General features: G+C 45.8%; 1 protein-coding gene across 1 annotated transcript in view; it reads right to left on the bottom strand.

Annotated features, from left to right (window-relative positions):
- The window catches only part of HTT (huntingtin), a 166,804-nt gene that overhangs the window by 28,563 nt on the left and 117,158 nt on the right, over positions 1–21,083 (bottom strand). The window contains exons 41-50 of the mRNA XM_055245541.2: positions 15,277–15,484; positions 11,096–11,237; positions 8,525–8,704; positions 8,217–8,393; positions 7,842–7,918; positions 6,288–6,426; positions 5,253–5,375; positions 2,658–2,871; positions 2,091–2,236; positions 665–842 (exon numbers count right to left, since the gene is read on the bottom strand). Coding sequence (XP_055101516.1) covers positions 665–842; positions 2,091–2,236; positions 2,658–2,871; positions 5,253–5,375; positions 6,288–6,426; positions 7,842–7,918; positions 8,217–8,393; positions 8,525–8,704; positions 11,096–11,237; positions 15,277–15,484 — 1,584 coding nt within the window. The remainder of the gene's footprint in view (positions 1–664; positions 843–2,090; positions 2,237–2,657; positions 2,872–5,252; positions 5,376–6,287; positions 6,427–7,841; positions 7,919–8,216; positions 8,394–8,524; positions 8,705–11,095; positions 11,238–15,276; positions 15,485–21,083) is intronic.

Genomic DNA, 21,083 nt, shown 5'->3' with positions numbered 1-21,083 from the left:
TACTACCAAAATCATCACTATAACCTCCAAGAAGTCTGGCTTTTAAGTACTAATCCCTGGATCTTTGTTTTCAAGTTGGCTACAAATGCACAGATGAAAACAATTATGAAACATCAAAACATCACTCTATAACATTTAATTTAAAAATACAAAGCTTCAAAACGCCCTCTAACGTAAACTATGACGTCCAATTTTAAAAAAATTGTGGTTAATGTTCCTTGAAAAGAATAAGCCACTTTTATTTTACAGTACGTTAATATTACAATGCAGTATAGAAACAAACATTTTAACTCTAACAGAAAACAAACAACCTTCTGAATGTAATCTTATTAATCTTATGATCATATAAGACTAAATGCATAAAACAGTCAGCTAAGACCAAAGATCACACAGACATAAAGTTTAGAAGTATTTTTGATGAAAGCTGAAACTTCAAAATCTAAATAAAATGACTAAAAAAGCAAATTCCAGTTAAATTCCAGTGTGGACTCCAATATATTGGAGAGTAAGAGATGGGGCCCAGCCCTTCCTAATGCATATTTTATCTACCTCTCCATCCCCAATTCCTAGCTTAGTACCTGGCAAACAGGCAGCACAAAATAAAAACATGGTGAACCAGACAGGAACTATGATAGGAACCCACTGTTCTTGGACGGGAACTCACCGGCCTCTAGGATGAAGTGCACACAGTGGATGAGGGAGCAGGCGTGGGTCACAAACTCTGTGGAGGAGACCACGCTCCAGAGGCCAGGCAGCTGCAGGGCCAGACAGCAGCAGTCCAGCCCTGCCTGGAGATCCAGACTCAGCGGGATCTGCTCACGGATCAAATGCCAGGACAGAGCCTAAAGGGAAGTACTGAGTCACAGAATGCCCACTCATGTACCTTCGTTTGGGGAGGCCATGTGAATCACAGTTGTGGCGGAACCGTCCAAAGCATTGAGGGGCAGCGGGTCCAGATGCCCTTACCCTTCCAAAAGGACAGCTCTGACATGGCTCCATTACATTCAGTCCTGACCCACCTATTCCCCAAAGTGCCAGTCCCCTCTCTGCCAGAATGCCCCCTTACTCTGCTGCCTCTCTCTCCTTTCAGCGCTGTGGGCTCCTGTAGAAATCTCTCCTGGGCTACGTGGCCACCAGGCCAGAGGCTCTTCCTTGGGGCTCCCACAGCACCAGGGCTTGCCTCTGTCATAGCCTCAGAGGCTTTTAAATTGAAAGCGTGGGTTCTAGGGATAGCAGGCCTTGGGTTCAAATGCCAGAATGGCTACTTCCTAGCTCAGTGGACCTGGGCAAGTCACTGAAATTCTCTAAGCCTTGCTGTCAAATGGGAGTAACAGAGCCTATCTCACAGGGAGTTGTGAGAGTCAAATAAGATGATGCATATAAAGTATTTCATCCCGCACACAGCAGGCACGTAATATAATTAGCAGCGATCACCCTGCGTTGTGATCACACGCTGGCTTTCCCACTTCCTCACTAAGCTGAAACCTAAAGGACAGGGATCACAAACCATGTGACTCCACGTGCTTCAGAATAAGGGTGTATTTATCATGTTGTGAGTAATGGCACTGATGCCCTTTGGACTCCTCCCTTTCTTTGGTGTGAGGTGGAGGCGGAGCCTCTGTGGGTCTGCAAAGTGTGTCCTTGCTGAGGGCAGGCAGCACAGCGATGGCCCTTTAAGGATACAGGCCCGACTTTAATGCATCCAGAACGTGTACACACTTTGCGGGCTAATTACAAGCACTAACACAAACCAAGTATTCCTTGGCTGACATGTCCAGGCCAACTTAAGACATAAAGTACTTCCAGATGATTATTTTTCAAGTCTCTAAAATTAGAATCCACATAACATTGTAGGTGCAGATGAGAAGGGGACCTGGCTGACCTCACAGGTCACCGTGAGGAGTGGCGAGGCGAGGGTGAAGGATGGCTACAATAACTTGACGGTGACAAGACTCACTGCCAGGCTGAGATGGAAGAGTGACTGGACTGGTCAGAGCTCTTGCTTTTCAAATAAAACTGCTTTACCCTCTTCAGTGTCAGCTCTATGCCCCCTCCCCACAGCAACACTGAGCTCCCGAGCTGCCTCTTACCTCAAGGGTTGCCACCACGAATTTCACGATGTCCTTCTCTTTCTCAGGAGGAAGGTGCAAATGACTGGGCAGTTTGGAGACCACCACCAGGTACTGTGCCAGGGCCCGGGCTAGAGTGGGCAGGGACTGATACAGTGCAGTATCCCCTGAAACAGAAGGCCCTCGTGGGTGGGTGCAAACGTGAGCACAGATGCATCACCTTCGAAAGGCAGTCAAGCAGTTCTCAGAGAATCTGATGAAAGCTCAAGACATTGTTCCTCAATGGCACATCTACACATCCATCCACACAACTGCATGTGGTTTGGGGCTGCATCTCCCCTGAGGTCTGGCCCAGCCTTCCTCAAGGGCTTAGAGCCCTATGTCCATGACCATGTCAATGAATGGCAAAATGGCAAACACACAGGAAGAAATTCTGAGCTGAGGACACCAGTGCTGCTCTTTAGCTACCTCTGTAAACGCTTTCAATGTATTAGATCCACTGTCTTTATTGTATATTTACTTGGTGCAAAGTACTATACTGGCCCTGGAATGCTTTTTAAAAATAAGATAAATTTTAATTTTAATTACCAAATAGATCATTCAACTTGCTCCAGTAGGCCGCCGGCTCTGCAGGCAGGTCGGGCTGGAAGACATGATGGACAGCAGGCAGCTGCTGCACGGTGTCGCTCATGCGGGCCAGAGTCACCTCACGGGCTGCTTCAAAAAGGGGACTCTTCTGGCCACCAGAAATTTCACTCATCCCTAGGCTTAAGCATGGAGCTAGCAGGCTTAGGTTGAACTCCTGAAATCAGAGCATTAAAGGTTAACAAACAATAACAACAGATTATGAGCTTTCAATCAGGTAAGAAAAACACAACAGAAAAAGAGTAAGGCAAATGTTTCTGAGAAAATACAAATTGGCATACCATCAAAAATATTAAGAAAATTCTACTCTATGCCTGATATAAATATTTGAACAATTTCATTCAACATATGCTTAGTAAAATATATTTCTGTTCTCTCTTGGTACTTTAAGTAATATTTGAATTTTTTATGCTCTTGGATTTGCTTGAAATAAAAATTTTGGTATGACAATTTTAATTCATAAAAACAAAATCAAAGCTAAAGTGTCATCCAAGACCTCAGTGATACACCAACCATCCCTAAAGTTTGAAAAAGATGTTCAAACGCAGCTGAAATACATAAAAGTAGCCATATGAATGCCAAAATTTTGGTTGGAAAAATGGTATTTCTTATGTCAATTTGGATTATGTTTTAGCAACCTTTTTGTTTAGCCATTTAAAGACTGGGGGCCAATCTATCTATCTTAGTTTAATATTCAGAAAAGCATCATGAATGCCAAAAGTTGAAGCTTTCTTTTACAGTCAGAACTTTTACAGCTGTTCAAAGCCCAATTAGCAAATTTGAAAAACCTAATAAACGAATCACTAAGCAAATTTATCACTCAGTAAGTTAGCTTTCACTGCATGAATCTTAAACAATTTTAGGCCGAGCGTGGTGGCTCAGGCCTGTAATCCCAGCACTTTGGGGGGCCGAGGTGGGCAGATCACCTGAGGTCAGGAGTTTGAGACTAGCCTGGCCAACATGGTGAAATCCTGTCTCTCCTAAAAATACAAAAATTAGCTGGGCGTGGTGGTGCATGCCTGTAATACCAGCTACTCGGGAGGCTGAGGCAGGAGAATCGTTTGAACCTAGGAGGCGGAGGTTGCAGTGAGCCGAGATCGCGCCATTGCACTCCAGCCTGGGGGACAAGAGCGAGACTTCATCTCAAAAAAAAAGAAAAGATAAACAATTTTAGCAAATGGATTTTGGGCTAATTCTCCTGTTGTTTTCAGTTGAGCTCTTCAGTCCGTCAGAACACACTGTTGTGTTGCCCTCCCCGCAAGGTCTCTTTTCATGAACACCTGCCGCCACCCCCAGCCTCTACATGCATTTGTCCTCCCAGGTGCCCACTTCCCTCCCATTTGCTGCATATCAACGCAACGCAGGGCTAAAGCACCAGGAGGTTTCTCCCGTCCTAGTAGGTCTGAGAGGAAGCCCTGCTCGGGCCATGACTACACCACACCCAAGAGGTGGCCCTCCCACTGCTCACAGGACCTGCCCACGGGTGAAAGACAGGGACACCAAGGCTTTGCATGGCCTCCTAGCTCTGTGCAGGGTGCCCTCTGACATCTGGGGTTAGGGGGTGAAGAACCTCACTACATCTAACAGAAGTGTGAGTAGAGGAAATCTTGCTGCATCCAAGGTCTCTTTTACAACTAAAGATCAACTTCCAGGACACTAGAAACAAGTTATTGACGTCACACATTACGACACTGTATTGAAGTCTATGGCAAATATGCAACCTTGACTTCCATTCTGTCTTGGCCATGGAGCTTAGATGATAACATCCTGTGTTTGTTCCTCCAGTGGAGGCCAGATAGTTCTCATCCCAAACCATACACCCAGCCTTGGGGCCAGCTGGATTTCAAAACAATACCTCCTCATGAGAGAGGGCTCCCATCAACTTGCTTCAAATTTCACAGCTGCCTGCTTCCAACTGCCATCCAGTTTCTACCCTGCTCCCCTGCCACTCATGTTCCCCATCCTAGATGCCAATAAAAGTGCCCAGGGCTACACTTCATTCCCTCATATGCCCCCAACCTCTGTATGTGGGGGGCCTCTAGGCATGCCATGTACCCGCCAGGACCTGTAAGTAATAAAATCTTCATTTCCATCTTGAGTCTCTCCTAATCCCTGAGGGAGTGCTCTCCATCTTCTCAAAGATCCTGAATTAAGACAGACACCAATCCAATACCGTTCCTCACTGCCACGAGAACAACCAAGTAAAACTGCCTGTAATATAAGCCCACCTCCATTCTCTTTCAATGCATGAAAGGTTGAGTGAAATCGACTTGCCTCCTTGGATTCTAATGTGGCTGCAACAATGTGCTTTTCTGTCTCGATCAGCATACCCCCCCATGTCCCGACCCCATCTGAAATGGAGTCCTCCCCACTTCCTGGCCCCATTCAGAGTGGAGTCTCTCTGACATCCCATCCCTGTCCAGAGTGGAGTCCCCAACATGTGTTGTCAACAAGTGGGTCACAGGATGATGAGACAAATCCCACTTGGAAGTCACAAGAAAAGCTGAGGATTCCTTGCCTCCGCTGCTCCCCCCATACCGAGTTCATCATGAAGGCACTCATATCTTCAGCAGGAATCCGATTCACCAGCTCTGCACCTTCCAGCAGTGCAGAATCTGACCTGGTCCAACACTGGGATTTGACAAGATGAATGTACCAGTCCTGGGAAGAAAAAAATGGATAAGGGGAACATGATGGGCGGCGTTCAAGGGGACTTCACATCCCTGGAGCTACAGGCCTAGGCCAGTGCTTGGGAACACCGCACTAGGCTAACCAAGAGGGCTGCCGGCCGGCATGCTGTGGCTATACGGCTCACCACACCACAGGTCTTCCCCTTTGGACTTCTGTTACCTGTCTGGGCACCCTCACGGCCTCCCCCTTTACCTGGTGAACTTCCAATAGTCCTTCCAAATATAGCTAAACCACTAAGGGTTAGCGGCCCCTTTGCCATCCTCTCCTAGGTTGTCTGCTTTGCTCATCTCTCCCCAGCAACCAGGGCAGGGCAGGGCATGGCAGGCGCTTAGCAAATAGAGCCTAAGAAGGCAGGACTGAACCTTCGCTTTCTTATACTTGGGCTGCTGGTTTTTGAAATCTAAATTCATATTCATAAGCTGAACTCTGTCCAGGAAAGTAGAGTACCAAGGCTCTACCAAGGCTCCAAGTGGTCCTTAACCATGAGGTATGAGCAGTGGAGGTGCTGACAACATACCAGAATGGCTGGCAGTGGCAGTACAACTCACAGGTGGCCAGAAGGTATGAGGAGGTAGGCTAAAGGCATCGACATGTGCTTGAAGGCCTGTGCAGTCAGGAGCCTGCAGGCCACGGCCGACTGTCCCTTGATTCACCCACTAACTACTCACCCCACACTCCTACCAAAAGGGTCCCACATCAGCACTGCTTGGCTCCCTCAGACCTTGATGGCCCCCCACGTCTCTAACCACAGCTTCACTGAGCCGAGCCGAGCACCAGAACTCCTTGGGTCCACTGCACCTCCGCTGCACTCTCTGTATCTGCCACAGGTGACAGAGGCACTCAGCGCTCTGTGCCTCCCATGCAGACACGCTGGACACTTACTTTGTCCGGACTCACTGTTTCCAGTGACACGTGCCCATCCCCATCCAGCGGGTGGGAAGAGACTGGAGGAGAGGGACTAAGTGAGTCTTGCATGGTGGAGAGACGAAACCTGTCCAGCAGGGAATAGAGCCTTTGGTGTCTAAAATACAAATAAAAATGAAATTACAGTACAATTTGTTTTTTTTTTTTTTTAGTCTTAGTCTAAACTCTGCACACTAGGATTCTAGAAATATACACTCTAAGGATGCACCATTAGTGGCTTCTTAAAGGAAAATACAACTTGTTTAAAACTTTTCCTTCACAGCTATTTTCTCATCAATACTCAAACAGGTCATGATACAAATGCAGGCCCTAGTTTACTTTTAAGTATCACAGTTTGTACTCCATTAATATTATCCAGAAATTTCATTTACACTCAAACATTGCAACAGGCAATATATGGTATAAAAGCTAATAAAGGCTTTCTTAATAAACGTAAAACAGATCATCTAAGACTCAAATGCACAAACTCCACTATCAAATATCCCAGTAAGACAACTGATAGGAATTTATGGTCATTTCAAAATAAAATCACCTAATCTGGCACAAGATATTTATAATCTTTTAATCTCCATCATCTGGACTGAAGACTAAGTCTACGGTCAAAAAGTAATAATAGTTTATCTCCCACCATTTGCTATGAGAGTGACAACTTCATAATGCAAATTACAAAACAGCTTGGCCCTACAGACTGAAAAATCATCCCAAGCTGTCCACCTAATTGTGCCCAATCCCATTTAAAAACACCATCAACAAGGTACTCTAAAGACTGAAAAGCATAATAGACAAGGTACTCTAAAGACTGAAAAGCATAATAATTTTTGTGTGTTTTTTCTTTTTTGCAGTTTCAGCTGAAAGTACACAGCATGATAATTATATTCTCCTTCTCTGCTGTCTCTCTCTCCCTCTCACACACGCAATCCCTGCCCCCCACCCCGCCCCGCAAGGAAAGAAAAAAGGTAAAAGTTTAACTTATTTTGCAGTCATGGAAATACACTCACATAGGAGATGTAAAGATTTCTGATAAAGGCTTCTCAAAGACTTTGCAAACACAACTAAGTGATTAAATGCTTTGAAGAGATAAAATGGCAACAGGATGCAGATGTAAGTCCTGCATGCCAAGGATTGAGTAATGTCTTTCAGATTTGCCAACTCTTGTTTAGCAATTAGATGACATGCTTTGATTTTGCTGAGATAAAGCTGATAACCTATTTTCCCACTCATCACAGGACAGTGAATACAGGCATTCTAAATACTACCGCTCAAACAGCCAACAGGAGTGCAAACTGCCTCCACTCACGTCATAGACGTGATCCTGCTGGTCGTCCTTTACTCTTTATAAAGTGAGATCTGGTTGTTTTAAAAAGCAGGAAGGTTCTATTATGGCACTTCTGCAGTAAACCCACCCATAAGGCACATCAATTTCTTGTCCTGTGAATTTATTCCTGTACAAATCTATATCCTTTATATCCTGGGTTATCCTAACACAAGGACGACCTGTGTTTCCAGCATTACCTCTGAGCGAGCCCGCTGCTCTGAAGGTATTCCTGGATTCTGTTGAGTTCTTCCATTGGCAACTGGGCCATGCTGCTCTAATAGACAAAAACACATTAGTGTGTTTGTAACACCTAACAACCCAAAATAACCTTATGCTCATTTAAAAAGGATAAACTGATGTGTATAGCTCATCCTAGTAAGGGCAGACTAGAAAAAAAATACAAGAAATAGTCAGATCAGACACATAAGGAATGGCAAGTTTGCAGATGTTTCCATGTTTCTATCGGTGACCATGTCCAGACCACACTTATGGAGGAAAAAGCCAGCCACCTGTTTTGCTTGGCCTGCTAAATTTTCAATATAAATCAGTATCAGCGTTTCTCTTCCCAATACCTGTAAATTTGCAGCCAGAAGCATTTCTACCCGGCGACAAGCAAGGATGTCGACCATGCGAGCCAGCACACGGAAAGGAGTGCACAGAAGCCTGTCCACATACAGCGTGAGCACAGCTCCCGACTGGCTGAGATGGATCCCCTCCAAGCACTGAAGAGTTTTCTTCAGCGTGGTTGGCTAACAGCGAGAAGGAAAAGAACAAAAGATGACTACTGTGCAAATCAGAAATTAAAGTTAAAAATGTCAATACTCCATTTTTAAGGCAGAGAAAACTGCAACTGGCAATACTCGGCAGGATGAAGACGTACAGTTGAAAGGTTTTCACAACGAGACTGAATTGCCTGGATGAATAGGCCGCTGGCAGCAGAGTTCCGATGAACGGCACTGATGAAGTCCTGTACTGGAGGCTCGTGGGAAAGGCTGATCAGATCTTGAATGTGATTTACAATGAGCCATGTTAAGTGCTCGGAGTCATGGAGGTTCTGACACTAAGGAAAAATATGATGAGAGATTCATTTTCAAGTACACAAAAAGAGACCAGGTATTAATGCCATAGAAAGGCCAGAAAGGGTAAGAAGGAGAAAACACATCCCAAATATAAACCTCACTAAAAATATACAGTGTATGAGCACAAATAATTGAGGAGGTAGGAAACGCGATTTACCAAGGCCGTCACCTCCAACCACGCACTGCAGCAGAGGCTGTGTGAAGTTAGGCCCCCTGGGGAAGTAGGGTACAGCAGTCCAGCTCTCAGAGACACTAACAAATGGCCAAGGGTCAAAGGACAAAGGCAGGCCTCAGTGAGATCCACGGGTAGCAGGGGCAGCACTGCGCTGGGATGCTCCCATCCACAGCACTGCCTGCCCTCTCCCGGGCTTCGGGCTGGCCAAGCCAGTGGGCCTCTCCAATTACTCTTTTTCCAATTTTGTGATAGTTCAGTGGGAAAAAAAGAATCCCCTATCACTGCCACAGTTTTGAGAGAATTGTTGAATCCAAAATATGGATGGATCCCACGTATCAAATAAATCTTAAGTGTAGATATTTAAGATTTATAAGAAAATAAAAAATATGTATTTTTAAACATGCAGAGCCTTTTCATCTTGATTCATAATCCTAGGCAGAAACTGTAAAATGTGATCAATTCCTTGACATTTGGTTAACGATTCATATTTTTCATTTGGGATCATCTGACAGTACAGGTTGAATAACCCTTATCTGAAATGTTTGGGATCAGAAGTATTCTGAATTTAGGATTTTTTTCAGGTTTTGGAATATGTGCATTATACTTATTTGTTGAGCTCCCTAAATCCGAAAATCTGAACATTTGAACATTTCCTGAAATGTTCAAAATCTGAAAATATGAACATTTCCTTTGAACATAATGTCAGCACTCAAAAAGCTTCAGAATTTGGAGCATTTTGGATTTCAGATTTTTGGATTTGGGATGATCAAACTTGATTAACTTATAAAATTAATATCCTTTTTTCTTACATTTCTGTGAAAAACAGCGTTATACAATTATATTATCCTTAAAAGTAGAACAAAACAGAAAAATTACTTCAATAGAGAATGTAAAGCAAAAAGTGACTATTAATAAATTGCCATCACCAGAAAAAGTCTCTAGGATAACACTTCTTTCAGTTGGAGAGTCGGCTTCCTTTTCTGATTCAGAATATTTAACACTGTTCTGCTATGTGACAGTAGTATCTATAAGATACCATGTTTGTAACAAAGAAATGCATATGTTTTAAATATTTTTAATATAAATATAGAAAAAGTATTAAATCTAGACCAAAATCTAACAGCAAGTTATCTCTGAGTAGTATTACAGGAGGTTTTATTTTCCTCCATTTATTTGTTTTTTTTTTGTAAATTCTCCATGGTAAATATGTGATGCTAGTTTTATGGTTAAAAACTCCCACAAGTGATTTTTTTTTTTTTTTTTTAAAGAGAATGGCATTTAAACAGGAATCCATCATAAAATGTGACAATGAACATCTAACACTTTTTCTACAAATTAACTTAAAAAACATTTTTTTAGAGCAGGGGTCTCGCCTTGTCACCCAGGCTGGAGTGCAGTGACACAGTCACAGCTCACCACAGCCTCAAATTTCTGGGCTCGAGCAATCCTCCCTTCTCAGTCTCTCAGGTGGCTGAGACCACAGGCATGCACCACCACGCCAGGCTAATTTTTCTTTTCTTTCTTTCTCTCTTTATTTTTTTGGTAGAGGCAGGGTTTCTCTATATTGCCAAGCTGGTCTCGAACTCCCAGGCTCAAGCCATCCTCCGGCCTCAGCTTCTCAAAGAGCTGTGATTACAGGCACAAGCCACCACACTTGGATAATTTTTTATTTTTTATTTTTTTTAGAGATGGGTGTCTCACACCATAGCACAGGCTTGTCTCAAACTCCTGGGCTCAAGTGATCTTCCTACCTCAGCCTCTCGAGTTGCTGGAATTTAGGCACAAGCCACTGCTCCTGGTATTAATTTTTTTAAAAATTTAAAATCAGAATCCCACTACAGTTAATGCACTTACTTTGTTTTTTAAGTCATTAGCTATTATTATTCCATTGCTTCCCTCAAATTAACAAATATACCCAGCATCATGTAGGCGTGAGCCAATAGCTGGGCATTTGATAAATGAGTCAGCTGCATAAACTCTCACAGTCCAACTTAGAATCCAGTGACTGGAAGGCCAGGCCTGGTCGCCAATTATATGTCAGAGCAAAAGTAAACATTCATTCCAGATTTAGTTTTGATGGAGCTGGCAGGACACTGGGCGGTCTGGGTTCCAGAGGGTCCATGCAAGTGTCATCTACACAGGATGTTCTCCTGGTCCCCACCTCCCTCGACCCCGTTTACAGGCATTTCAAACTTACGACATAATCACAGAAGAGAATGAGAGCCCCTCTTCGTACTATTTCTCTATTGCACATTCCAAGTTTGGCTGCCAAGTCAGAATCCTCCTCTTCTCCAGACATCTGGGGACTAAGTAACTTTGTGCTGGACAGACTGTGTCTTCTAAAAGGAGCAACAGATGCATTGACAATGTTTCTAGATGGCAGTGAGCTTATTTGCAAAATACTGAAGATGATTATGTTTAATTCTAGTTCTAAAACAGACAAGTTGTTTTAAATATTGCTATATCAGAATGTTGTATGTGTAATATATACTCTCAGTTATCTATTCCTAAGCTACAATAAACCACATATGAAAAACTAAAGAAAACAAAATTTAACAGGCAGAAAATTAAAATGCTTGCCTGAATAGCAAAATCCACCATAAAGCTGCACATTCAATCAGCACCTTTATTTCAGAACTCACACTGGCTATGTTTGATAATTGAGCAATTGCTTTTGAAATTCTCCATCTGCCATGAAAGTTGCCAACTGCCAGAATGAAAACCTCCCTGCTTTCATGTTTTACTGTTCGTTTCCCAATGAAACATCACCACTCTAAACATGTTCAGGGTATACGTTATGGAAATCCTGTTTAAAAACACTTCTTCCCCACTAACACAGGTTATTTCACTTTACATTGACTTCTCACTTTATTGTTTTTTTCTTTTTGAATACATGGGAATTATAAACCTTGAGACTCTTGGCTCTAGTCCACACAGTTAAAATGTTGACACACTCCCAAACTGCCCCTCTGACCTTCAGGGTCTGACCGAGCGACATCCTTCCCATTGCGGCAAAGGGCCTTAATGGGGACAGAGGTCACATCAAGCTAAGAATATTCTGAAATACAACAACTTTTCCTGTAATCCCTCAGGATTTAGAAGAGAACTGGTAAAAACCAAAATTCTACAGATTTAAACTTTTTAAAAAAATGCCTTTTCTCTGTCTCCCAACTGGTGAAGTGAAAGCAAACTGCAGCCTAGCCATACAACGCTCAGCAGTCGCAAGGAGCGAGCCACTGACGCGTGTGCAACACATGACAGAACTTTAGACACTGCTCACCGAAAGGGGCCAGACTCAAAAGGCTGCACACTGTGTGGTTCCGTTTCTTTCTTAATTTTCTTCCCCAGAGACAACATCTTGCTGTGTCACCTAGGCTGGAGCACAGTGGCACGATCATAGCTCACTGTAACCTCTAACTCCTGAGCTCAAGCGATCCTCCCGCTTCAGCCTCCCAAGCAGCTGAACTACAGGGACGTGCTTGTAATTTTTAAATTTTTTTTTCCTAGAGATGGGGTCTTGCTAGGCAGCCCAGGCTAGTCTTGAACTCCCAGCCTCAAGTCATCCTCCCACTTCAGCCTCTCAAAGCACTGGGATTACAGGCATGAGCCACCACACCTAGCCTATAGACTCTATTTCTATGGCCTTCTGCAATGGGCTGAACAGAGGGACAGAGCACGGATTGGTGGTTAGACCTGGGGAGGGGCAGGACGTGGCAGAAGAAGAGGGAACTGTTTGAAGTGACAGCACTCCTCTATATCTTGATGTGGTTGGGGCAGGGGGGCTGTTACTGACTACAGTTGATAGAAAAGTGCATTTTACTATATTGTAAATTATGTGTCAATGTGAAAACTAACAAACAGGAAACACGCCCTTTCTCAGTGGGCCGTCCTGCCCAGTGTGACTTACACTCAAGCTGTAATTGTGTACTTTGCAATAATACAGCTATAGGGTAATGAGCCTCTGAAAGAGAAGAGGCAGCATTTGCAATTCAAATATGAGCAGTAGACATAAAGAAGGTCCAATGTCAACTCAAATTCAGCCCCAATTTGTAGCAGCACAAGCCCCCCAAATCTCAGGCCATACACCGCCCGGTGCTGGTGGCGAATGAATGTCCCAAATCCAGGGTGACTCAGAACAAGATGAGCTGGGAAGTGACCAACACATCATGTGTACCACAACACACCCACAAGTGCCGAAGTATAGGCAGGACTCTAACAGTTCACCAAGAGGTAAGACAGATTGAGAGTGAATCATAAACCCACAGTGACAGAGTCCACAAGAGAGGGGCCAGGCCAGGGCAGGGCCCACATAAGGACCTCCTGGAGCAAGAGCACCCAGTGTCGCCTGGAGCCAGCTCCCGTCTGGGAGCCAGCCTGAGAGGAGATGCACACAAACCGAGGGAGGGTCAAGAGTAAGCAGCAGGAACTTCTGCAACTGGATACAGCAATTTTATAGCTGCTGAGTCTATGGATAAAAAAAGAGCAGCTGTGTTTTGTGTTTCATGCTTCTAGTAATTCATTTTTCTCCTCTCATGGAAACAAAAAGATACTCATCTCCCACCACCCACAGCTGGAAAAACACAGTCCTAAGAGCAGGGGTTTAAACCGAACAGCTCTGCTCTCTATGGGCATCTTGGACACTTATGGGAATTTATTTTTTCCTTCCACCACAGGGACACCTTAGACACTCACATGCTTGTTACATATTCTCTTAATTTTACCTTTACATTACCATTAAAGAACGATATTTTTTGAAATTTAACTATTAGGTTAAAAATCCATTGATCCATTAATTTTTTTTTTTTTTTTTTGAGATGGAGTCTCACTCTGTCACCCAGGCTAGAGTGCAGTAGCGCGATCTCAGCTCACTGCAACCTTCTCCTCCTGGGTTCAAGCGATTCTCCTGCCTCAGCCTTCTGAGTAGCAGGGACTACAGGCAGCTGTCACCATGCTCGGCTAATCTTTGTTATTTTCAGTAGAGACAGAGTTTCACCATGTTGGCCAGGCTGGTCTCGAAGTCCTGGCCTCAGGTGATCTGCTCGCCTTGGCCTCCCAAGGTGCTGGGATTATAGGCATGAGCCACCACACCCAGCCTAATCTATTAATGTTATTTCAGGATAATAGAAGGAACAATACATAAGGTTATAAAGGAAAACTGGGTCAGAGGGGGTCACGAAACAGTCACAGAATTTACCTACATTTACAGAAAGCTGTAGTTTGCCCTCAGAGGGCTGAATGAAGACACTTGCTGAATTCCAAACTAAATTTACCTTCGGTTTATTTATTTTAAACACTGATCATCTAAGCGTTTCTGTTACTCCAATTCAGGGGACACAATTCCCAGATTCAGAGCTTTCTGATATACCATCAGAGTAAGCAGGCCTATCTGTCAGAAAAAGAGTGATCTGCTGAATCCGCAGCTGATTTCTATGCACGTTAAAGCAGCACAGAACTTCTGTCTCCTGCTCCCACAGTGCTCAGTCATCATAACAGGCCTAAGACATCCTCCAAGCATTTCAAATGTTGTCACTGGTCTGTCTCCTCCAACAGAATGACCAGACCCCACTACATACAGCACAGAGTGGATGGTTAAGAATGCCTCCCAACAGTGGACTTTCCAGCTGAGTGCCATGAACTGGCCCTTCTGGGAGCCCTGGCCGCACATGGCCCGGTATCCATACTGAGCAGAGAGGCACGACAGCACCTGCCCTCTTTTCTCTCTGGAACTTCTTTTCCCCAGCGTGGGATCTTGAGCCTTCCAGAAACACTGTGGTGAGGATTCAGCTGGGTGGGGGGCGGGGGGTGGGGTCACAGCTTTTATTTCCATACATATACAAATAATGGAGTGTTGGAACACCTAGAAATGGAGCTTAAGCCTGAAAACCTTTTGCAAAAAGAGGGCCACCCATAATGAGAACCTTAGTAAGTCTTTTTGAATGGTAAAATAACATTTCCAAGAGGTTTTGAAATTTGCTAAATTGTTACTTCATTATCTAATAATAACCACAACCACACTTAATTTATAATGAAGACATTGCAACATGACTGGCTATGGAACCAATTTAAGGACTAGAACTCAGTAGGAGCCACACAGCATGACATGCATATCCCACAAGATGGAATGGTGTCAAAGAACTTGCCAAAGAAAATCACATTTAGAAAGCAACTGCTATTTTGAATGCCTTTAGCTGGACTGCATGTTTGTCCCTATAATATGCTGTCCATGAAAGGAATATTAATATGCAGCAGAAATTTTACAAGCCCTCACAAAAAATGGAAAATGAAAATGCTTTAACGGTGGCCAAACCTCAGGTTACTGGGAGTCTCAGGACAGGGTGATGGGCGGGCACCCTGGGCTGTGGGGCATTATGAACCTACTTCGGGGTCTGTTGCACTTCTGCCCACCAGCGGTAGTCGGTGTGGTTGACAAGCAGCAGGATTTGACACCAGAGCAGCACCAGGGCCGGGTGGGTGGTGATCATGGAACGAGCCCGCAAGTTCAAGCTGTCCAGGGTGTAGAAACTGCCGCCACAGCCATCACTGCGGAACAGTCTAGTGGCAGCTGCTGTGATTCTCCGGAACATTCCTAGAAACAAAGTTAGGAAGGAGAAATGTCTTTGCTTTCATCTCAGTCCAGTGCCACATGGCTACGTGAAGATTTTACATAAAAATGAAACAGGCTGAGTCATTTCCCATATTTACATATTCAAAGCACCTGGCATTTAGAAAATTCTGATTTTTCTAAGCAAAAACAGATACCCCTTTTTCTTTTTTTGAGACGGAGTTTCACTCTTGTTGCCCAGGTTGGAGTGCAGTGGCGCAATCTCGGCTCACTGCAACCTCTGCCTTCCGGTTTCAAGCTATTCTCCTGCCTCAGCCTTCCAAGTAGCTAGGATTACAGGCGCCTGCCACCATGCCCAGCTAATTTTTGTATTTTTAGTATAGAGGGGGTTTCACCATGTTGGCCAGGCTGGTCTTGAACTCCTGACCTCGTGATCCACCACCTCAGCCTCCCAAAGTGCTGGGATTAAGGCGTGAGCCACCGTGCCTGGCCAATATCCCACTTATTTAATGGATTGGTCAAGAAAGCTAGCATTCCTCCTCTCTCACTGTTGACCTCTGCACTGGTTGGCAATGCCAAGCCCTCCAGGAGCTCCAAGCCAAGAGCTGCGAAAGTCTGAACACAGCTCCTGGAGAAGGAGTCAGGGAACACTTGGTGCCTCGAATCACTGCACTCGGGCCGCAGCAGGGCCCCCACAGGACTGAGGCACAGCTACACAGGCAGGAACAGCACTTGGCACCTGCCAAACTGAACAAGTCCTGGGCTTGCTAAAAACGGAGGGACAGAAATGCTGTAAGAGGCCAGGTGAGAAAGCAGGACCCCCCTGCAGTCCAGGCTCTGTGTGCTCTCTGCAGGCTCCTGACACCTGACAGCCAAGTGGCCTCTGTGCCCAGCCATGAAGCATCCTGGGCCTAGGCAGGCCAAGCGGTCAGCCTCCCCACACACAATGCTGGCACCTCAGCGACACACTCAGTTAGATTCTACCCGCAAGTTTCTCCACAGCGTCCTTCTCAGGGCTCCAGGAATCATGACTTCATTCTATCCTCTCCTTTGGATAAACAAGGTCAAAGGCACAGAGACATGCACAGGCTGCAAAGCACAGGAGGGAGAGGCAGCAAGACTTGGGAAACAGAGAAAGGCCCAGCTGGCCGAAGTCGCCCTCTCCCCCAGATCTGGGCTGCCTGGCATCACTGTTGGGGTCAAAATTTTATTTCTGATTTAAATTTCAGGCCGGGTGTGGTAGCTCATGCCTATAATCCCAGCACTTTAGGAGGCCAAGGTGGGTGGATCACTTGAGGTCAGGAGTTGAAGACCAGCCTGGCCAACATAGTAAAACCCTGTCTCCACTAAAAATACAAAAATTGGCTGGGTGTGGTGGCGAGTGCCTATAATCCCAGGTACTTGGGAGGCTGAGGCACAAGAATCGCTTGAACCCAGGAGGCAGGGGCTGCAGTGGGCCAAGATCGTGCCACTGCACTCTAGCCTGGGCAAGGGAGAGAGACTACATCTCAAAAAAAAAAAAAAAATTCAACACATCCCCATAGTGAGAGGGTCCTAAAACAGGCAAAAACAGAGTATAGGCTTTTTAGGGCTCCACAATGCCTTAAACTACAACCTGAGACCAAGGAAGCAAGCTAACAAAAGCAGCACACTCAGAGAATACAGACAAGGTCATGAAGAGTTCTAATGCCTTGTCTCTGGCTCCTCCAGGTTTCCTGGGATTTCTCTACACTTGCTTCCTGGTCAGCATTGTCCCCTCCAGCCCATTCTGCACTGGCCTCATCCTTCTGTGGGGCCCTCTGTTCCTGCATGGTCCCCTTGAGTGAAGAGGCATGCACTGCCTTCAAGGAAGATGCAGCCAGGCCACAGAGCACATGCAGGGACAGACCTGGCATGTGGGAGGTTTGAACAGGTAATAGAAACCCACAATCCGAGCTGTGTTCTAGGTGGCTGAGTGTGAACACAGGCTCTGAATCAGACTGCCTGGTTCAGATCGTGGCTCTATTTACTACCTGGGTGACCTTGGATGCACCTTACCTGGAGCCTCAGCTTCCTCCGGTGTAACATGGAATTAAGAGCAGTATCTGTTCACAGGGCTGCAATAAGGAGCAAAGAGGAGAACCCAGGTAAAGGGCTCAGCACTGCACAAGGCACGGAGGAAGTACTCAGCCCCTGGGGCGGCGGCTGCTGGAGCCTATTAGGGAAGTTCAGGTGGAAGATGAGACGGACTCTGAGGGCCACCTCCCAGTAGATGGAGAGGAAGAGGTAAGGTTAGGGTTCCTGGGGTAGCGGGAGGAGGAACGGACAATGATGCTGGGATTCTGAACATCCCTAATGATCTAATTAACAAGAAGAGGCCCTGGAGAGTGACAGTGGTGCTAGTTCAATTTTAAGCGCAAGTCTGAGGTACCGGCAGGAAAAGTCCCGTGTCGAGAAGCTGGATGCCAAGACTACAAGGACCAGCAAGAGAAAGTTGTCCATGAGAGCAACAGCCAAGGTCACAAAGGGGATGGACCTACCAAGGCCGAGGAGAGAGGCAGAGACACAGAGAAAACAGTAACGAGAGACCATGGACAGCAACTCGAGGAACACAATCAATTAAGTGGCTGGACAGAGAAGACCCTGCAAGCTACTGAGTGACAAGAGGGCAGCTCCACAGAACCAAGCTGGAGGGCCCAGGATGAGAGGGACCTGGAAAGAAAGAACACAGGCAGCCTCTGCAAAGGCCTTTTTAGTAAAGAGGGCAAGAGGCAGGCTGCCATGGCTTGAGAAACAAGAGGGAAACAAACCAGAAGGGGCAATGAGAATGGAGTGGACACAGACAGAGGGACCCCTCATGAAGGAAGCAGGAGAGCACAGGAAGTGCTGGTTTGTTTTTAATTTAAGGCTGGCTTAGTGCGGCTATAAGTGCAAAAGAGCAGCTACAGGCAGGAAAGGAAAGATAAGACATACATGTTTCGCTACAGTGAAGTATGCAATGGATTTTTTTTTTTTTAGACAGGGTCTCACTCTGTTGCCCAGACTGGAGTACGGTGGCATGATCACAGCCCACTGTAGCTTTGGCCTCTGGGGCTCAATCAATCCTCCTGTCTGAGGCTCCTGAGTAGCTAGGAGTATAGGTGGGCACCACCATGCCCAGCTAATTTTTGTATTTTCTATAGAAACAGGATTTCAACATGTTGCTCAGGCTAATCTCAAACTCCTGGGCTCAAGCAATCTGCCCGCCGTGGCTTCCCAAAGTGCACAGGATTACAGGTGTGAGCCACCACACCTGGCCTGCAATGGATATTTTAAAATAAGCATCAAAGGCAAAATTCCAGAGAATCCAGAAGGATGTGGCGTGAGGAAGCAGACATAAGAAGGGCCAGGAAGCCGGCAGGAGGATGAGGCTGAACTTGGGGACAGGACAGAAGGTCCCCTGTTCCCCTGGGATGTTACGAGGAACCCAGGGTCCCTTCCAGGTGGAGGGAGGAAGAACTGGACAGAGGCTCATGAGAAAGATTCATCACTCTCTCTGCAGAGAGCAAGGCAGACACCTGCTGAGCATGGTGTGGGCATATTGGAATAGCAAAAGCTTTAAAGGCACTCTCGGCGGCTCATTCTGAAGCCACCACTAATCCCATGGTGACACCCGCCTGGTCCCCTCCTTCCAAGGGATTCCCTGACTTTCCTCATCCTGGAATCGCCTGTTTTTATCCTCACAGAAAACACATCAGAGACCACAGTGCTGCTGGCAAGCAGCAGGACGACGTCTCTCAGTCCCCTTGTACAGGGTGGGGCTGTGACCTGTCACCACCAGAGAACACCAGCAAAGGCATGCATGTCACTTGTCCAAGGCCACAAAGCCTTCTTCTTTACCTTCCCTCTCCTTGTCCCCAACCAGACACAGAGGATGTGAAGGCCCGGAGAAGAGAACCAAAAGAAGGAAAGAAGCCTGGGTCCCCGAATTCCCACATGGAGGAAAACCATCCATGAACCAGGAACACCCTCAATACACTGTCATAAAACCAAGAAACAACCTTCTCTGGTGTGAAGCCATGGAAATGTTGGTTCATTTGTTACAGTAGCTACCATTACCTAACAAAGACAACAGTGGCATTGAGAATGTGGCTGAGATGAGAAGATGCTTCTCGGTGAAACCTCCCTTCCTAGGGTCCCGGGTAGTGATGAGCAGCAGTCTGAGACAGAAAGAAGGCAGAGCCTGTGGATCACAAGGGTGGCACAGGGGAGCCAAACGGACTCGGGGGAAGAGAAAGGGACCAAGTGCCCAGAGACCACGATGGCAGTGCAGGAAAGGAGGCGGGCAGGAAGGCGGATGCAGGCTGCACCCAGAGAAACAGCTACAGCTGCACACAGCAGCTCCGCAAGCCCTGTTTTTGTGAGCTAAACAAAGAAATATTAAAAGGAACAATGGAAGCAGGAATTGGAAATAAAAAATGTTGTTTTCAAAACAGGCAGGATGTGGGACCCCAATCCCACCATCGAGAGCTCCTAGGGCAGAAACCTCTCTGGGCTGGGCTTGTTCAGCTATGACACGGAGAAAACCATCTCTTCTCCACGCCACACAGTTGACTGGGGCCCATGGCGGGTATTCTGCAAGTGCCAGCAGCTACACTCACCACTATTGACCCAAGAAGTGACCTGATGAGAGAAAGATGGATGGGCAAGAAAGAATGCTTGGGTTTTCATTCTTGGTTTTGGCACAGGATCTTTTAGAACTTAAGCACAAAGGGGGAAATACTTCACAGAGATGTTCTAAGAATTAACTGCGATAATTAAAATTAAACCTACCACATACCCATGAGAAAATTCCATTGCTCCCAGCATTATAATTGTTAGTAGCCCTGTCCTTTCCCCAAGCATGAACTTGAATCAGTGTCAACTTTATTACTACAGAAAGGACCACTTTCTCTCTCTTCCAGTATTCCTGCTTTGCCCCATAAAGTGGAACCACAGATGCTTTGGAAAGGACAGGGAAGAGCTGTTGTGCAGCCATCCCCTCTGCCACAGAGGAAGGGGTGAGCATGCCTCCGTGAGGGTCATGGCACATCTCCACCACCCACGACCAGGACTCAGGGAGGAAGGGGCAGCAGCTCCTGCCACCCTGACTGGGTATAGTCTGGATGGCAGGCAGGGAAGGGCACAAGATGTGTCCTTGAAAATCACGGTGAGCAAAGCTGGAAGACCGTGTTGAGGCTACAAGGCCAGACAGCTCTAATTCAGCCACATGGACAACAAACAAAGCTGATGCTTCCACCTCCTGGGCCTCTGGTGCCACCATCTGTTTCTAAACCAGTCTATCTTGGACCAAAAGAGAGGGATGCTGGTCACCCCAAATGTTGTAAACAGGAGGACTGCTATCTTTCTTGGCTATTCTGCTTATCCTAGATGGAATCTGAAATAGGCAAACAACTTTGGGATGAATACTCTCCTCCCCCAACAAGAGGAAAAGCAGGCAATGAAAAGTCAAGGGTGCCATTCTGACTAGTTCCTGAACCAGGTATTATTTAAGAAGTAACCACACCCAAAATGGAGAAATTTAAAGGTCTTCATTTTCAGTGTATGGGTGGAATTCATAGCCTTTGTTTAAGCAGTACGTGAATACACATTACCAATTTTACAT

This window comes from Symphalangus syndactylus, chromosome 16, assembly GCF_028878055.3.
Source record: "Symphalangus syndactylus isolate Jambi chromosome 16, NHGRI_mSymSyn1-v2.1_pri, whole genome shotgun sequence".
NCBI lineage: Eukaryota > Metazoa > Chordata > Mammalia > Primates > Hylobatidae > Symphalangus > Symphalangus syndactylus.
Note: the sequence above shows the minus strand (reverse complement) of the source record. Positions and strands in the feature narration are given on the sequence as shown.